General features: G+C 46.6%; 5 protein-coding genes across 5 annotated transcripts; 3 read left to right on the top strand and 2 right to left on the bottom strand.

Annotated features, from left to right (window-relative positions):
* Positions 1 to 184: 184 nt before the first annotated feature.
* On the top strand, positions 185 to 2,002 carry BDW43DRAFT_278910 (uncharacterized protein). Its single transcript, XM_032042227.1, has 3 exons — positions 185 to 625; positions 677 to 718; positions 772 to 2,002. The coding sequence occupies exon 3, from the start codon at positions 825 to 827 to the stop codon at positions 1,908 to 1,910; it is 1,086 nt and encodes a 361-aa protein (XP_031899384.1). The 5' UTR covers positions 185 to 625; positions 677 to 718; positions 772 to 824; the 3' UTR covers positions 1,911 to 2,002.
* A 292-nt stretch (positions 2,003 to 2,294) lies between these two features.
* Positions 2,295 to 7,378, bottom strand: BDW43DRAFT_300903 (uncharacterized protein; the record flags this gene model as incomplete). The annotated part of the gene is made up of 12 exons (XM_032044972.1): positions 2,295 to 2,456; positions 2,487 to 2,702; positions 2,797 to 2,967; positions 3,002 to 3,160; positions 3,220 to 3,371; positions 3,407 to 3,686; positions 3,718 to 3,852; positions 4,032 to 4,085; positions 5,179 to 6,099; positions 6,600 to 6,654; positions 7,041 to 7,102; positions 7,196 to 7,378. 12 exons carry the CDS (start codon positions 7,376 to 7,378, stop codon positions 2,295 to 2,297), a joined length of 2,550 nt encoding a protein of 849 aa, XP_031899385.1.
* Positions 7,379 to 8,696: 1,318 nt separating this feature from the next.
* BDW43DRAFT_278914 (eukaryotic translation initiation factor 3 subunit D) lies at positions 8,697 to 10,888 on the top strand. The gene is made up of 2 exons (XM_032042228.1): positions 8,697 to 9,024; positions 9,085 to 10,888. Exons 1-2 carry the CDS (start codon positions 8,820 to 8,822, stop codon positions 10,629 to 10,631), a joined length of 1,752 nt encoding a protein of 583 aa, XP_031899386.1. The 5' UTR covers positions 8,697 to 8,819; the 3' UTR covers positions 10,632 to 10,888.
* A 1,914-nt stretch (positions 10,889 to 12,802) lies between these two features.
* On the top strand, positions 12,803 to 13,494 carry BDW43DRAFT_278916 (Zn(II)2Cys6 transcription factor domain-containing protein). Its single transcript, XM_032042229.1, has 2 exons — positions 12,803 to 12,956; positions 13,017 to 13,494. Exons 1-2 carry the CDS (start codon positions 12,879 to 12,881, stop codon positions 13,377 to 13,379), a joined length of 441 nt encoding a protein of 146 aa, XP_031899387.1. The 5' UTR covers positions 12,803 to 12,878; the 3' UTR covers positions 13,380 to 13,494.
* A 98-nt stretch (positions 13,495 to 13,592) lies between these two features.
* Positions 13,593 to 16,270, bottom strand: flbB. Its single transcript, XM_032042230.1, has 5 exons — positions 15,477 to 16,270; positions 15,096 to 15,185; positions 14,954 to 15,041; positions 14,325 to 14,894; positions 13,593 to 14,215 (listed from the first exon to the last, which is right to left on the bottom strand). Exons 1-5 carry the CDS (start codon positions 15,547 to 15,549, stop codon positions 13,753 to 13,755), a joined length of 1,284 nt encoding a protein of 427 aa, XP_031899388.1. The 5' UTR covers positions 15,550 to 16,270; the 3' UTR covers positions 13,593 to 13,752.
* Between the last annotated feature and the right edge of the window lie 584 nt (positions 16,271 to 16,854).

A 16,854-nucleotide genomic window follows, 5' to 3' on the forward strand; every position in this document is an offset into this window, starting at 1 on the left:
CTTGTTTTGACATCAAATTGCGGCCAAGTGAATCAGGATTAGCGTGTAAAGACTTGTTTCAGTATTTGATGGTATCACTTTACTGTACTGTACTACATGGTACCACGCATACATAGATGGCCATGTACAGTACATATAGTACACACTCGCCATTAACTGGACATTATTTACTCACTCTTGAACAAAACAATCAGTGCATTCTCAGTAGTCCTCAATAAGCCATTGACCCTGAACTCACAATGTGTCTATATTTTACAAATGGTTGTCATTGGTCACAGCTGACCATTGTTCTCGTTCTCTATTCCTACTTATGTCTGTCATTCAATACTCAAGGTCCCTTCAATTAGATCGATGTCTTCCTTGTTCTTTTAGCCTTTGCTACCTCATCTATTTCCATCCATCATCCCTCGTATTATTTACCATATTCTAATATAGCTCAAAGACGCTCAGGCCACTTACTCCTAACTTCGTTAGCCATCAATAACACTCCGCAACCATGGCACACACAGTCAGGCGTCGAGGAAACAAGAATACATAAAGCCAAAGATTTTCTGCCCAACCCGGAGAAAAGCCTGAGTAAGAAGCCCAGAATACCTATTTTAGGAGAATAATCTCTCACCCAAATGTAAGTCATTCATCACTTCCATTGTCCGTTAGCCCTAACACTCTAGAATAGACTCAGTATTGCGGAAGAGCTCTCCGCCAAGGAAGCTAGAGGGTAAGTTAGGTTCTATTACTCGTCTCTAGAACATCTATTAATAAGTACCCTAGGATAAACCAATCCTCGCTCATCTCAGACAATACAGGCTGAGGCGAAGATATCAATGGCTCCCAAAATGAACCACCCCCTCGACAGAGCGAAGTTGGACACTGTCTCTTCATCTTCACGAAATCATGCATGCAGCGTTAAAAGCTTGGCAAATGTCTGGCCTAAGGAAGGATATTCAAGCAACAAGCGCCCACTTGGATCTCCAATGGCTTCGAAAATCGACGCTAAACGACACAGGGCGGACTATCCAACGCCAATATCGAGGATTCTACTTGCTCAACCTGCTATCAAATGCATGGAAGTACGAAAGGACAATCCGGCAGATGCTGTGAAGCCAAATTTCTCTGAAGTATTGGCAAAGCCTGCCCCGTTCCTTCATCTTCCTGCAGAGATCCGTTGGCTAATCTATCAATACCTTTTTGAGCCACATCGTGTCGAAATCCTCCGTTGCAAGGATAAGAATCCTGATCTTTCCAGACCAATTCGTTACCGACTCTACCATCGTCAGCAAAAGCCCCGCAGCCCGTCTACGCAGGTGATGCATTCTAGTGGCCACCGTATCCAGCGAACTCCACTCTTACTCAACCTTGTCTTCACTTGCCGGACCATTTACTGTGAGACAATTCTTCTTGTATACTCAACAGCGCAGTTCATTTTCAATTCGACCAATTCCATCGTGCGATTTCTCAGTACTACTTCTGAAGATGCACGAGCTGCCATCCGCCACATAGAGCTCAACCACATTATGTACAATGAGCCACGATTGACAGCTTTCCGCCAATACAAGATCCGCAGTGACATCGCTTGGTACAATGCCTGTGATGAGATAGCAGCAACTTGTGTATCTCTGAAGGTGCTTCATGTTAAGCTAGCAATCTACGACTGGCCCATTCGATTGGAAATAGGTGAACTTTGGTCTATGCCACTTCTACTATTCGGTCACTATGACGGGGGCTTAGATTATGCGGGTATCCAGCTTCAAATGAGAAGGTTCAATAGCGAAAGTCTTCGGATTGTGGCGCGCGCCCTAGAGCAGGAACTTATGAAGCCAAAAATGTTTCAGATTCAGGAGGATGAACGACCAGCTAAGGACTTAATGGGACCGGTCAAGGCAAGGAAGGTATTGAGACTAGTGATTTAGAACATCAGCCGCTTAATATAAAATGGGTCCCTGGATCCTGTATTCAATAGTTTGGAAGAAAAGCTATTTACATACGGAGCTGCATCTTACCATCGCTGATTATTATTTTGTCCTTCTTGGGTCTTTTCCGTTTTCCCGATGGGATATCCAAAATATAATCCTCGATACAACACAATTCATACTTCAGTAATGAGGAGTATTGCTCTCTATTCAGCTAAATACTCAATTCATACGTATATCGTAAAAAGATTAGAGAGTACATTATCCAAAGACATTAGCGCCAGAAGTATGCAGCGAAACACTTTTTGATATGCTCTATAACAATATACAACATGGGCTTTTTTCCCTTTGTGAGATCGTTGGGAGATAGTGTTAGGGCTAAGGTCAGATAGACCGCTCATTCAACGGCTCACCCTCCTCGGACGCAAGTTCGTTGTATGCCTGCATACTACGGCGCCAGAAATGCAAGTACACGCCCGCCAGGGTCCCGCCTGTAGAGCATAGCACCAAAACAAAGATCAGAAGGCCTCCGACCCCATGAATGAGCTCCCATGCTTAGTAGATGGTTTCGGCCACCTCTTCAGCCCTGAGATAAGTTTCTTCGACATCATCAGCGTCATCAGCGACGGCTTTATCCCCATAAATTATCGAACGGTCGTGTGGCGTTGGCTTGACATCGCCTTGGAACCCGGCCAGTCGCCAGTTATTTAGGGTTTCAGTGCGTCGAACGTCAAAGGTGCCAAGGACGTTTCCATCCTTATCCATTGCTTCCACGATACCTAGTCTAGATAACTATCCGCAATGTACATCGTCTCGAAGTCGACTTTAGTTGTGTTGCCTACCAGCACAGGCACCCCGTTGCGACTCACCCGTATATCCGTAGCACCGTTCCGTGAAAAATGGAGGTGAGCTCGGTTTCATCCGTCCCATAGACAGACGAGACCACGTCCGGCGGTGTGCTAAGCTGACCCGTAAAGTCAAATTTGTACGACCGGTAGGTAGAAAAGCGCAAGGAAGCAAAGCTAGCTTGCATAAGGACCTTGCCCTCGGGAGAATGCTCGGATTGATATCCCCTTTTCACTCCATCCAACAAAGACCTCTCCAATGGGCAGTTTCTGGACGCTTCCGCGCAGCCGCGTAAGGACTCCATCAGGGCGGTTGTAACGTGCAATGGCTTTCGCGGTCATGGGGAAAACACTGGTGTGGAGCTGCACGATGAGAGCAGCGGAGGTGAGTTCTCCCTGTTCAAGCTCATCCGACGCATTATTGAAGAAGGAAATCGTCGTGTTTGTGTGGCGTTGGACTCGACAAAGCGAACATGGTGCTGCTTGGAGAATGTGAAGTCTTGAGCAAAATCGGAGTTTTCCCCACCAAGCCGCCAGACGATATGTCCATCCTGTCCGGAAATTAGATAAATAGTGTTCGTGAACCGAGCCGATAGTATATAGTTCCAGCAGCGTTCTTGCCGACGGCGTTAACATGAACATAATCCCAACCAGGCTCCCCAGAGGCTGGCGTCGATGGGCCCACTTTCACAGATTCATGGATAGGAATACAGCCCTCGGAATCCCAATCATAGAGCACCTTACCAGTAATCGTATCCATTTCAACGAAACCACCTGAGACAACCCAGCCGTATTCATTGGGACGGCCAAGATTCCCCAGATTCTTGTACTTGTTTCGATATGAGCAAGCCAAAGCCGTCTTTCCGCCATTGAGAATGTTGAATTCATGCATGTTGAACGCCCCAAGGTCATTGGTGACAGAAACAGCTTTCTCTGCGTCGTAATTTTGATCCAGAGCATACCCGATCCCTTTTGTCCTTGCCACTATCCTGATATCCGCTGCAGGATGAATGAGAACCGCCATCAATTGTAGGTACCACCGTGAAATCAAAGATATTGCGGTTATCAAATAGGCACGACCCAGCCCAAATAAGAATCTAGATGGACGTGTCAGTCAAAAGATCCTTGTCGTCTTGGTCATTTCCCAACGCGCCAGTACGGAACGTAGGCCGTCTGCATCGTATATGTAGGGCCCGACTTGGCATAGCTTCCATTGCTTCGTTGGGGCTTCTGGGTCAATCACGCCATAAGGCACGAACCAGTATCCCGGACTTACGGATTCGCGGTCAAAGTAGGCAATATTGAATTTCAACGCTCTGATCTCCGGGAGCTATGAACTTGCCAGAATTATGATCCTCCGGGCGCTGGGTTAGACGGACAGTGACAAAGGACATTAAATCATCATCCAATTCTGCAACAATACCATGAGAGCAGAGGAAAAACAAGGCTAGGAAGGAGGAAAGATAAAAGCACTTAGACGACATCAGAGCGGTCGTCGTCAGCCGACAGATTTGAATGCTGTATACTACTGACTACTCCGAGTCGGGGAAAAGGCGGCATCCCCATTTTTCTTCTTCTTTTTTTGGAATGAAAAAATAGAAAGGAAAAGAAAAAAAGGAATTGAAGGAGAAGAGGAAGCCAATAAAACTCCGCAATGAGTCTATCTGATCATATACCGAAAATTGTCCAGTGACAACGTAAGTGCTGATATGGAAGCTGACGATCAAGTGAAACGGACAGTCTTGGCGGCTGGGGAAGAGTGGAGCAACTTCATCCGTTCATTCCATTTATTGGGGGGTGTGAAGTTGTGAGGTATGCCGAGCGTCTTCGTTGTCCACTTGAAGAGTTGATGAAGGAGAATTGAACGGATACAAGAGGGAAAGGCACTTGAGGCTGGATGGTGATATTTTATTGACCAATGCCGTGACCCATCGGCAGTTCACCGTCCAATTATCTCTTTTTTCTCTCCTCTTCATCCCCAGTACTTACTAGTAAACTGAGTTCCTAGCCTGGTGTCTTGCAAGGAAGCAAGCCAAAAGAAAGAAAGAAAGAAACCAATAAAAAAAATTATGATGCCGGTGGAGACCAGGTATATATTGTATGGTCATCTCATAAGAAATATACTGGCGGGCTTGTAACTAGAGGCTAGTGGAGCTATGTCTGTCCCTTAAGTGTATAGAATAAAAAAGTAAAAATGGAAAATATTGCGATGACCTATTTGGAAGGCAAGGAGAAAAATGAATAAGTCAAATACTTCACTCGGCTATTTGGCCGCCTTTTTAAAACGCATAACTCGCTATACTAGGCTCGCCGAAGACTTTCGGAAAGTACGCAAGGATCTCTACTAAGGCAACCAACATGAGTGCTTCGGTCCCCAATAGATCGTTCAATTCAAGATATGGCGGGAGGATCTGTTTGCAAACCTTTCGGGTATCGATACGCGTGATATTGCCAGGTCCATCGTGACGGAGTGCGTCAGCAGCGAGAGCCCATGCCAGCGGGTTGTACAACACGCCTTCATGCGTATAAACACCACCAGCAGCCTGGTTCGCACAGATAGTCTGTAAATGGTTATTAGACACCCCCACACCCCTTTGATCCGAAAGGATAGCGGATGCATCACCACCACTCATAGGCTTCACGACCTGGTCGAACGACGAGTAGATGGTGGTCGTGGGGACGTACGCCGAGTCTCCCCCTCTGCTCCGCAAGACCTGGATGAACTTCGCATCCCACCCTTGCTGCCAAATCGATGGGGTGCAGGCTACCAGGTGCAGGAATGGGCATACGAGCCACCTTACCATGGTTCCATGGAAATCAGGACTGATAGCAATGAAGTCGCTCACTACGTCTCGGGTAGACGGCCAGTATTTCAGGGCCCACTGAATGTTCAGTGCGCCTTGAGACCAAGAAATAACGGCTGCCTTAGTTAGGCACAGAGCGGAGATATAGTTGAGTGCATAAGCGACATATTCTGCATTTGATTGAATGTCGTCCAACGAGGCCCGGGGTATATTGACCCAAACTATATCAGTTTCAGGTAAGGCACGTCCTAATTTGCCAAAGTTGTAATAGAAAGTCATAGCTGCGGGAACGGCAGTCCCAGGAACTAGGAGCACCGGTATTTTCTTGTTCTTGTCACAAGAGAATGATTTGGGAATGTGAATGGCGGCCCGGAGGATATCTTCGGCAACGGAATAAGGTGCATCCCCCTTTGCTTTGAATGGGTATATGCTTAGGCGTTTCAGTGATGGGTTGGTATGGTGGGGTGCATTGAACTTAGATTTGCCGTAGCTATTCGGAAACGATAGAATCTTGGGGGGTATCAGACCTGATGTGGCGATCTCATTTGCAAGTCCTAGGATATCCGTGGATCCATTTGCGAGGATGAAATCGAGTCTGTTCCATGCCGTCTGCACAGATTCATTTCTTGGAATTTTATGACTCTCGATATGTATGAGGTCTGGCAAGATCGAGGAGGCTATAGCTGCGAGTCGAGTATCACTAATCGAAGGGTCGTTCGATAAAGTCGATATGATGCCGAGATTGGAGGTTGGCAAAACGCGAAGCGCTGCCCCCCAAACCAATGTGCTCGTGGTAATATAGCATGTTAACCCCGTTATTGACCCTGACAGATTGACCTTCATTTCGGGACAACTACACCACAAAATCGCACTTCTGATGATCGAGAATCCACCATGACAGAAGTATAGTTCGCTCCCATTGCGGGAAACACCACCCCGTTTACCATTTAAGGAAAGTAAATGGCTTCAAAACTCAATTATAGGTAAGCTACATGTCTTCCATGCAATAAAAATTTGTTGGACATACATCATAATCCTACTATCATCGATGAGTTTTTTAAGTTAGTCTTACTGTCTATAATAATGGGTTGATCCCTGTATGTATGCTAACCGACTCAAGGAGATATGAAAATTGACGAATATTATTCCAAAATCATTAATATGTTGGTGCCTAGGCTGCAGTGCCAAAGAAACAAGGCCTTTTTGTTTGAGTATATCAATTCTACTACAACTGATTATGGACAAGTGCGCTAAACGGGCAACAGTTCGTCCAAAGACTGTCAGGTCCTATCATGCTAGCACAATCCAGCATATCTCATTCACCCCAATACACACATCAGTGATAGTGACTTGCAGACCTTTCAATGATCGTATTATTTAGTGACGAGGTCCGAGCAGCCAAGAGCGACAGTGCCCCCCTAGATCATGAGTTAGACGAATAAATTTCAATTTTACCTTATCACCTAGGAGCGGGGACTTACGAGGAGGTTGGCTTCAGTGCAGCACTTCGGCCCAGATTCACAAGTTTGATCCCAGGCGTGGCCTACGTGTATTAGTTAGGTAAATATCCTTGATTGTCTCCAATGGAGGTATAGAGGAACGGTGGCGACTTACAGGCCAGACCAATGGAACCAACAAGGCTTGCAGCATTGATTCCCAAATCTTTCAGAATGGGGTCAACAGTAGAGTCAAGAGGTGTTTTGAGTTCGCCACAGCACAAGTAAGGCTTGACACAGTCAGCGGTCTCTGGAATGGATGGCAGAGCCGAAGCGATGGTTACGCCGGAGATCAAGAGAGAGATGACGGCAGAGAGCTTCATTGTGATAATTGATAGAAGACAAAGAGACTTTCTCAGAGAGAAGAGAAATAAAGAAGTAAGAAGGCGGGCTTAGGTGGACTTTGAGTCTTTGAGGTTGCTCGCAGGTCTGGATTGGACATGTTCTAGGAGAGAATTTGTTCGCTTTATAAATGCAAGGTTGTGAGTGACTCCATAGGCAAAGCTCTACATTCATATTTCTTCCATCCCAAGATTGAGGCATGACAATCCAATAGCATTTCTAGAATCGTTATCTCGGACGTCTTGAGAGGTTGGTCCAGCTGTCGATATTCGGAAAAAGATTGGGTTCAAAGTGAAGTTCCTGGCGTCCCGACACGGAACACTGATCCACAATCTACTCAACTTCGATAAGAGGTAACCGAATTCCATGGGACGAGGTGAGAACGAAAAATGAGTTACGGTGGGGGCAAAAGGAGCAGTTATTCGAATAGATCTCAGCCCCACGTAGTCCATACAGGAACCAAAGTAATTCAAAGTAATTCCGGTGGGCCGGGTTATGTTATTGACCCTTTCCTATTCCGTGGTAGAAGTGCGGAGGTATATAATTAATGTTATTCTGTATGATTCGATCGATACTATTGCGGAGTTCAGAGAGAGAGAAATTGGCATAAGCCCTAAGAGGCGAGGAGTACAGAGAAGTAGCAAGTCGTACGCCTTATCAGTGGACCCCTACGCTAATCAGATCGACACAATGGTCGATGATCAGCATTCAGCCGCAGAAGCGAGGGGACTCCAAGGATAACGAGACAGAGCATTAGTACCTATCAGTCGTCAAGTCTATAAAATTGAGATCTACCGAGGGAAGAGCAATGATTGGGGCGATGGGACATTGATAAGAACGGAGTATCAATTAGTACCGATGCGTCACCGTAATAGCTGTTCTTCGGATGGAAACTTCATTGACCCATTAGAATCTACATTTACATACATACATATCTACATAGGTACTATTCGGGTTTACTGGGGTTTCCCAATAAAGATAGCCTTGTCCCCTGATAAGAATTCAGGAACTTGTGCCTCATGAGTCCTTACGTAAATGTGGAGGGAAACATTCTGTAGACAATAATACTCCTATGCAATGGGCAAAGATAGCATGTATCATAGGATTCGACCTAATGTATCTTTTTTAATTTAATTCAATTGATTTTTCTTTTTAGGGGGGCTGGGGAGGGGACCTTTACGATGATAACTCAGTACAATATATCTCTAAAGAGCACGTGATGTGGCGGTGCAGTGCAGATCAGCCAAGCCGTCCAGCCACAAGCCCACTCGCGACACAAAAACTCAACCGCAATAATCAATATCTCCGCTGCTCGTGATCTCACTGTCCGCCGAGATACCCTAACGGAGATATTTTTGTTTTCTTTGGTTTTACTTTTCCTAATTTCCCCGTTCTCCCAGTCTGCTAGTATCTCCAAACACCATGGCACCTATCTCTGTCGCCGACATCGTGGCGGCCCTGCCTGCGGAGGACACTTGGGGCCCCGCTACCTCGACCGACAATATGCTGGATGGTGTTCCATTTGCTCCCTTCTCTAAGGGTGACAAACTGGGCCGTATGGCTGACTGGACCTCTGAGTCCAAGGATCAAAGAGGTGGCCGTCAGGCCTACAACCGTAACTTCAGGGGTATGAACTAATCTAGAGACAATTACATACGGATCCACAGCTAACATGAATTCTGAATAGACCAGCAAGTGTACGGTGCCGGCTCCTCCAATCTTTTCAGCATTCAGGCTGCCGAAGATGAATCATCTTTCTCCGTTGTCGACAATACTCGTACCTCCGCTAAGCGCACCTTTGGCCGTGGTGGTGGCACCGTCTTTCGTGGCCGCGCTCAGCGTGGCGCGGGCCAGAGAGGCGGTCGCGCTGGCTTCCAGCGTGTGGGTGCTGGCCGTGGTCAGGGTGATCGCTTCTACGACAACCGTGCCGGTCGCAGCAACCGTGGACGTCGCTTCGGATGGAAGGACTATGATAAGCCGCAGCGGACTCGTGAGCCGTCTGTCAATGTGCGCCCCGACTGGACTATGCTGGAGGAAGTGGACTTCAGCCGTCTGCTGAAGCTGAACCTGGAGACCCCTGATGGCGAGGACATCGATTCGTATGGTTTCCTGTACTACTACGACCGGTCTTACGACAAGGCTCCCGTCAAAGGCGCCGAGCGCAGACTGCAGTCCATGGACCGTGCTGCCTACAACGTCACTACCTCCCAGGACCCTGTCATTCAGGAGCTCGCCGAGAAGGACCAAGCCACTGTTTTCGCTACTTCCGATATCCTGTCTATGCTGATGTGCGCCCCCCGCAGTGTCTACTCCTGGGATATTGTTATTGTGCACCAGGGCAACAAGATCTACTTCGACAAGCGGGAGGGCGCCTCGCTCGACCTGGTGACTGTCAACGAAAATGCCATTGACGCTCCTCTCGAGGTTGCCGAATCTTCCGCTAAGCAGGAATCGATTAACACTCCTAGCGCTCTTGCTATGGAGGCCACCTTTATTAACCATAACTTCGCTCTGCAGACTGTCGCTGAGTCCCAGGACGCCAAGGTGGACATGAAGAATGCCAACCCCTTCTACAATGCCGCGGAAGAGACCGAGCCTCTTGCCTCCAAGGCCTACAAGTATCGCCGTTTCGATCTGTCCTTGGAGCGCGACGAGGAGCCTTTGAACATGGTCGTCCGCACTGAAGTCGACGCCCTTCTGAAGAACCCGGTCAACGGTGAAGACCAGCAGCTGGTTGTCAAGGCCTTGAACGAATTTGACAGCAAGGCCCAGGGCTCTGGTGGTGCTCTGGACTGGCGCAGCAAGCTCTGGTCGCAGCGCGGTGCTGTCGTCGCCACAGAGATGAAGAACAACAGCCTTAAGCTTGCCCGCTGGACCACACAGGCCATCCTTGCCAAGGCTGACGGCATGAAGCTTGGTTTCATCTCTCGTGCCAACCCCCGTTCTGCCGCTGGTCACGTTGTCCTCGGTGTTGTGGGCTACAAGCCCCGCGATCTTGCCGCTCAAATGAACCTGAACCTGGGCAACGGATGGGGTATTGTGCGCACCATTGTCGACCGTATCCGCGCCCTGGATGCTGAGGAAGACGAGGAAAAGGTCAAAAAGTACGTTCTCATCAAGGATCCCAACCGCCCTGTTATTCGACTCTATGGCGTGCCGGCCAACACTTTCGAGGAGGATGAGGAGGCTGCCGCTGAGGCGGAGGAGCAGAAGGCCGAAGAGGATGAGGAGTAAATTTATGCCTGAGTTGCTGTCTGCCATGATATCATGTCGTGATTCTTATGTTCCTTTTCCCGGATAATTTTTGGCGCATATATTCAAAAGTCGTTAGAGCTATGAAGATTGCCCTCGAGGTCTTGAATGCCTTTCAATGATTCTACACGGTACCTAGATACTCTCCTCAACAACACATGTACCCGTACACTTGATACCTACCGCCCCTTGGGGATATGATACCGATACACTATTTCCAACATGTTCCTGTACTGAACTGCTTATTTACAAGATGATGACAGTGAACTACTATATATGGGTCTATGAACGTAGCTTTTCATGGTTGATTCATCTCTCAAATAAGTACGGTAGCCCTCAGTAGCTCCTACAGCCCGGTGACTGCAGACAAATACATGTACATATGTACATACGGATTCGGTCGTACAGTAGTTATACTGATACTCATGGAATCTTAATTCAATAAAAAAAAGTAGGTTCAAGCTTTATAAATAAGGGTACTTAGTAGTTTAGTATACAAATACACGACCCAAGAATTCATCTGATGCTCTAGCCAATTAACACACATACGACAATCTTGTTATGAAGGAACACGAACCAGGAAAAAGGAGACATCATAATCCCAAAGCTCCCCCCAAAACATAAAAGAGACAAGCCAAAAGCCAAAAGCAACACGACAAATCTTCGGAGAATAAACCATCAAATGAACCCCCTCACTTGTAGCGTATTCGGTAAGGGAGCTGTGCATGTAAGCGGGCTGCGCAGCTCTATATTCCATACAAATCGACCTTTTTGGATACTTGAATATCTCAGCAACCAGAAGTCGTAATAATATAAAATTTACATAGGGCAAATGCTATATGGCGAGCTTTAGGATAGATCTAAATAAAATCAAGCTTATCTATATGGTTGATTTCTTTACGCATTTTATCTTAGACTAAGCTTTTGAACGCCTTATTTAAAGGTGAAAAAAGGCCAACATCAAGCGATTGAAGATTGATTGAGAAATGAGACCGTATATAGATAGGAATGATATCGTTTTCGCTGTATATTTTATCGAATACAGGAGTAAAATGGCTGTCGTGGCCATCTAAAATAAGTAACCGATATTTTTGTAAAGAATTACACCTGGAATTAGCAACTCAAATACATAAGCCTTTCCACTAGGTAAAAAGACCCACTATAATCAACTCCGACCAGAATTCATGAGTGTATAACGTAATCGGTAAACGAGCGGCCACTGCAAGCCAGCGGCCAGCTCTGGTATTCCATACAAATTGGCACTTTTTGACACTCGAATATCTCAGCAGCCACTAATAGTAAGGATATAAAACTAGAAGAGGATAAATAACTATATATAATATACTATATATATAATGGAAAAGTTAATATAGTCGATAGTTTAGTTGGTATTGAATATTACAGCTGTATTTTTGATATTCTGGATCTGTAGCTTAAAATAAAGAGAAAAGAATTAAAAAAAATTAGTTACTGACTTATACACCGACTCTTATATTGTACTTTAAATTTTATATCCTTACTATTAGTGGCTGCTGAGATATTCGAGTGTCAAAAAGTGCCAATTTGTATGGAATACCAGAGCTGGCCGCTGGCTTGCAGTGGCCGCTCGTTTACCAGTTACGTTAGTTGGCGCCTACCTCTAGAGTAGACCCATCGATAATCGGAACGGAGCTAATTTTCCGGACGTGGCCTGGTGTCCGTGCACAGTGGCTTTAGGTGAAAGTTATTTAAGCTAATACCATCTATTTTCAATAATGTTACGGGACGAAATAAGCTGTTCTAACCTAAGCGTGCCTATTGAACAAGAAGAAATAGCTAATTGACAGGAATAACGCGTCGTACGAAATATTTGTGGGGTAAAGGCTTGGCAGCGATGCCTTAGGCAGCCTCCCATGATATAGGGCAGCCTGTAAGTCAGTCCCATAACATTAAAGAAACCAGCAGGAGAACACAAGACCAGAAATGAGCAGGTGGCAGGTGTATATAAAGAAGTGAAATGTTTTGAAATGGATTGGAAAAGTTTTCTGCCGCCACAATACACAGATCTCATGCCACTTCTGGAACAATATTATCCCATTCCAAAAGTGGCGGACCCACTTTTAGAAGTCGGCCACAACTATGTCCTGGATCTTAGGTAGCTTAATTCGTATAATGGTACACCAAATTCCTCCTAGGAATGACAGTTTGAAATAAGGGGGTAAAAAAAGAAGTATAGAACATAATAGTACCATGGACGTAGTAATGGGCCACAAATCCAAGCCTCGGGCAACGGCTTCATGTCACCCATGCCGAAACCGCAAAGTGAAGGTAGGTTTCACATACTACTCGCCCCAATCCACATCCACTTACCGACGTTACCTATGATAGTGTAACCGCCTGTCACCCTGTGAAGCCTGCATTACGCGGGGGATCCAAGAGGAATGCAAATACAGTGCCCCAAATGAAGATCGAGAGGCGATCGCGCAAGCGGAAATGATTACCGAACTCAGGGGCAAGGTGAATCGTCTACAGGAGCAGATGGCACAACGTGTGGCGTATCGGTCGTCGTTCAACGACCTCGAAGAGGAAGAGGAGACCGCCGCTATGGAAATCGTGTACTCCGCTCTGAGGTTGGGATCGGAGGATCTAGTTTGGAGAATCGTGGGGAGGATCCGGGATGGCGAGGACTTACGGGAGCTGGCCAGGGATGTGGCGCGCGATATAGGGATTGAAGATGATTGCTCTGTATGACTCTAAAGTTGACACCGTCAGATAACTTATGCACATGCGTAAGTCTAATATGTTCAGATCCCGTGGAATATTAACATTGCATTCCTCGTATAGGAAGCAATACCTTACCATAGAAGTACAAGTAACATTCTTTATAATTAAAACTGTACAATATTCCAGGAAACGAGAGGAATAAAATCCCCAGGATCCAAAGACAGAAGAGGGGGGAAATAAAGTAAATTAAATGATATATATCAGGTTTTCACATCAATACATTATCAAATCATAGCCGATAGAGAACCATGCTCACTGTGTTTTAATCTATATACACCACCCTAAGCCTCGGGGCCAAAAATAAGAATAATAAGAAGATAACCCCCTCCATTTCATGATATCATGAATACAGCGTGTCATCTCCGGCGCGGGAGAATCCCACGTCGACCTTAGATCCGAGAACGCTACTCAGGCAGTCCATGAGCTCGAAATCTTCCACCACCGCCCCAAACCCATAACACCGAACTTTAGTATTGAGCGTCTCAATAATAATCTTGATATCCCCTCTGGTCAACGAGCCATACATCTCATGGTTTTTTAAGCATTGAAGCGCCATGATGGGCGTGATTTGGCCGTCAGTCACAAGCTGTCGACTCAGGTTGAGTAACGTTGTCAGATTGGCATGCGGGAGGTCGTATGTCTGATGCGGAAAAGGTTGTTCAGGGGTTGTGTTGGAAATATAACTGGGTGGTGGACAGGAGGCCATTAATGCGTGTCCGGAGAAAGGCATATCCTCGTCGTCAGCTTCCGTAATAGACCGCCGGCAAAGGTAATCGGTATGCTCGCGACATGGAGACTCCAGCCTGTTGATTCACAGTTAGACCGGCAATGAAGGAGCAGATAGCAACCAAAACAAGGGATCACTAAAAGAGACGAAGACGGAAATGGTTGAGGGAAAGGGGGGGGGCATACGTCAGAATAAAATCGACTTGCAACTGAGGATCGTTCTCGAATATACCCGCTGGCTGGAGAGGTTGGCGACTTGCTGGGGCTATCCGGTCAAGAGTTGCCAGGGCATCACAGGGAGCAGCGCTGTAATTTTGATTCTGGGGCGTTAATTCTTGAGTTGGCGAGACGTCAATGTGCTCTATCCCATTCGCAATAGGACTAAGGCTGGACGATGGGGCGGAAACAGTAGTGGGCGGCGTTGTGTAAGCTTGTTGAGCTGATGGGGCTGATGGAGCGACAGCTGCAGGCTGCGATCCGATACTACTGCTGGCAAAAGGACTAGGTTGATATGTTCCGTTTGTTGGACTCGTGCGTTCTGCCCTGCGACGCTCCACTTCCGCCTCGTAGTTGATGCCATTCGCAGCGAGGATTTCTTTTAATATGTTGTTTTCATTGGACAAGGACCGGACCATCTCTCGATGCTGGTGGACAGTCAAGTTCGCCGCAGATATCTCTTGTGTGTAGGCCTCCCGTAACCGTGAGACTTCAGTCTCTAGCGCTCGCATGTACTGCTCCTTGCGTTCACGATGTGTCCTAAACACCCACAATTGGTATACCGTCATGACGCGGCCGAGCAAGATTTGTTGACGTACCTTTGAGCCTGACGATTCAATTCCTGGCGCCTTGTAAGGGCTGGTCTGCTGTCCGGTTTGGGGCCTCGCCGTTTTGCTGGCTGGCCATCTGGATAGACAGGCGTCAGTACTGAATTAGACACACAACGAACAAGGTGCATACCCCTCGTCACTTTTTTCTGCCCGCCTCCAAAAAATCTAAGCCAGTCTGTTCCCATAGAAGCTTTCATTAAGCTGCCCTGTGATTGTCGGCCTATAGTGGCATCGGGTTAGCGGCAGAAATCGAAATACCGGTAAAGAACGGTGATCACTAGGCGAGCTATGTCTACCACCATATCGCCGCAGAAGCAAAAATAGAAAACGAAAAACAATATAAAAGAAAGAAAGGAAGAAAGCGACCGAGCGGGGAGACAGAGTGCATAGCCATCTAACATGGTTCACGACATATGAAGTTTGGTAGAGCATTCGCTATGAGGGCTGAGGTCGCATTTCATCCTCAATTCCATTTCAACAGTATAAAACGAGCGAGATCCGCTGCACCTACCATTAAGTTCGTCATTTTGCCGATTTAACGCATCTGCCTCCAAAGGCAGCACTCCATCACTTAGTGAAGCCATAATAGTTGTATGTGTATGCGAGGAGAAAGGTAATGTGGAACGCGACCGGCGTAGAGATGAGGGAAAAGGCTTCGGCAGAAAAGGAACGGACGGGCCCGGTGGATTGGGGTCTGGATAGGTCTAGAGGTTAATTTATTATGGCGAAGGTCATGAACATTCTGCGACCGTTGTTAGCCTTGAAACAAACTACTCACCATAAAGTGGATTCGCTTCGTCCAAGCGTCCTTACCGTTGATAGCAAGTATGTATGTACATCCAAACGCCCCGGCAGACCGGATGATTTCCCCCCGATACGCCCAACTATGAAATTGAGTTTATGTCAACTAGGGGATTTCTATCCACAACTACAAGGCCAAAGGAAGCAAAGAAGGTATGGAGGGAAGGTATCGTGAAGGAGGAGTCGGAGGGTTGTAGGGAAGGAAAGAAGGTAAGAAATCACACAGAGACGAGAGAAAGGATGTGGGACGAAGAACCGGTCGTCAGTTGACAATGGATAAATACTAAGAGATTGATCCACGGACTGTCAAGACCTTATTGGTTCGATGGTTCAGGTCGGCCCGTTCTTCAGCGGCCCCGGTTCCAGTTTAGTTGTCTTGGTCTTTGCGGAGGCTGGAAGAGATCGGAAGGGACACCTTAAAATTGGGATTATCGTCGATAGTGTTAACAAGTGAAGGGAAATAATAATTTGGGAAGTCATTATGGCAAGTGAAAGAGGGTGGGGCGCCAAAAAGAAAAAGAAAGAAAGATCCAAAGATCACTGTTTGTTCTTTCGTGAGTTTGGTGAGTTTTCCTGCCACTCGGATTAGAGATAAACTAAACAGATCTGACTCCTCGGCCTGGCTTCTGTCTAGGTTAATCAAAATGAGGTGGTACACCCACATTTTTTTTCTTTTTATTGGGGGGGTCATTTCTCTTCTTGTGCGGCCGCCTATATTGATTGGATGATTCTATTTCTAGGTGAAAAAGCAAGTAATGCATCCACCCGTGTGGAGGGTAAAACCGGACTCGCCCAAGCGCGATTAAGACCGAAACGAGCATCTATCTGGTCGTAGATATTTCCTTTCCCCTCCAGTATTTGCTCCTGGGCTTTTCTTGTAGTGGATAATGTCCGAAAAGACCGAATAAATCCTATACTACAATACTCAACTAGGGTTATGCTTGTTTTGAATCAATCATTGCCGTTATATCAATCGAAATTCCCCATGATGGGAGTTGCACCGTGAGTGCTACCTTGTTGATGGTGAAACGGTCGCTCAATCTTGATAGTTGTTCCATTGAATGTGAGATAGTGGTCATCTCGATGTG

Source organism: Aspergillus alliaceus (genome assembly GCF_009176365.1).
Source record: "Aspergillus alliaceus strain CBS 536.65 unplaced genomic scaffold BDW43scaffold_27, whole genome shotgun sequence".
Classification (NCBI taxonomy): Eukaryota; Fungi; Ascomycota; class Eurotiomycetes; order Eurotiales; family Aspergillaceae; genus Aspergillus; species Aspergillus alliaceus.

Coding starts and splice junctions, on each gene's coding strand:
- BDW43DRAFT_278910 (XM_032042227.1), top strand. CDS start 825: ATGGCTCCCAAAATGAACCACCCCCTCGACAGAGCGAAGTTGGACACT.
- BDW43DRAFT_278914 (XM_032042228.1), top strand. CDS start 8,820: ATGGCACCTATCTCTGTCGCCGACATCGTGGCGGCCCTGCCTGCGGAG. Junction 9,025..9,084: donor CTACAACCGTAACTTCAGGG/GTATGAACTAAT, acceptor AATTCTGAATAG/ACCAGCAAGTGTACGGTGCC.
- BDW43DRAFT_278916 (XM_032042229.1), top strand. CDS start 12,879: ATGGACGTAGTAATGGGCCACAAATCCAAGCCTCGGGCAACGGCTTCA. Junction 12,957..13,016: donor GCCGAAACCGCAAAGTGAAG/GTAGGTTTCACA, acceptor TACCTATGATAG/TGTAACCGCCTGTCACCCTG.
- flbB (XM_032042230.1), bottom strand. CDS start 15,549: ATGGCTTCACTAAGTGATGGAGTGCTGCCTTTGGAGGCAGATGCGTTA. Junction 15,042..15,095: donor GCAGAAAAAAGTGACGAGGG/GTATGCACCTTG, acceptor CTGTCTATCCAG/ATGGCCAGCCAGCAAAACGG. Junction 14,216..14,324: donor CAAGTCGATTTTATTCTGAC/GTATGCCCCCCC, acceptor GTGAATCAACAG/GCTGGAGTCTCCATGTCGCG.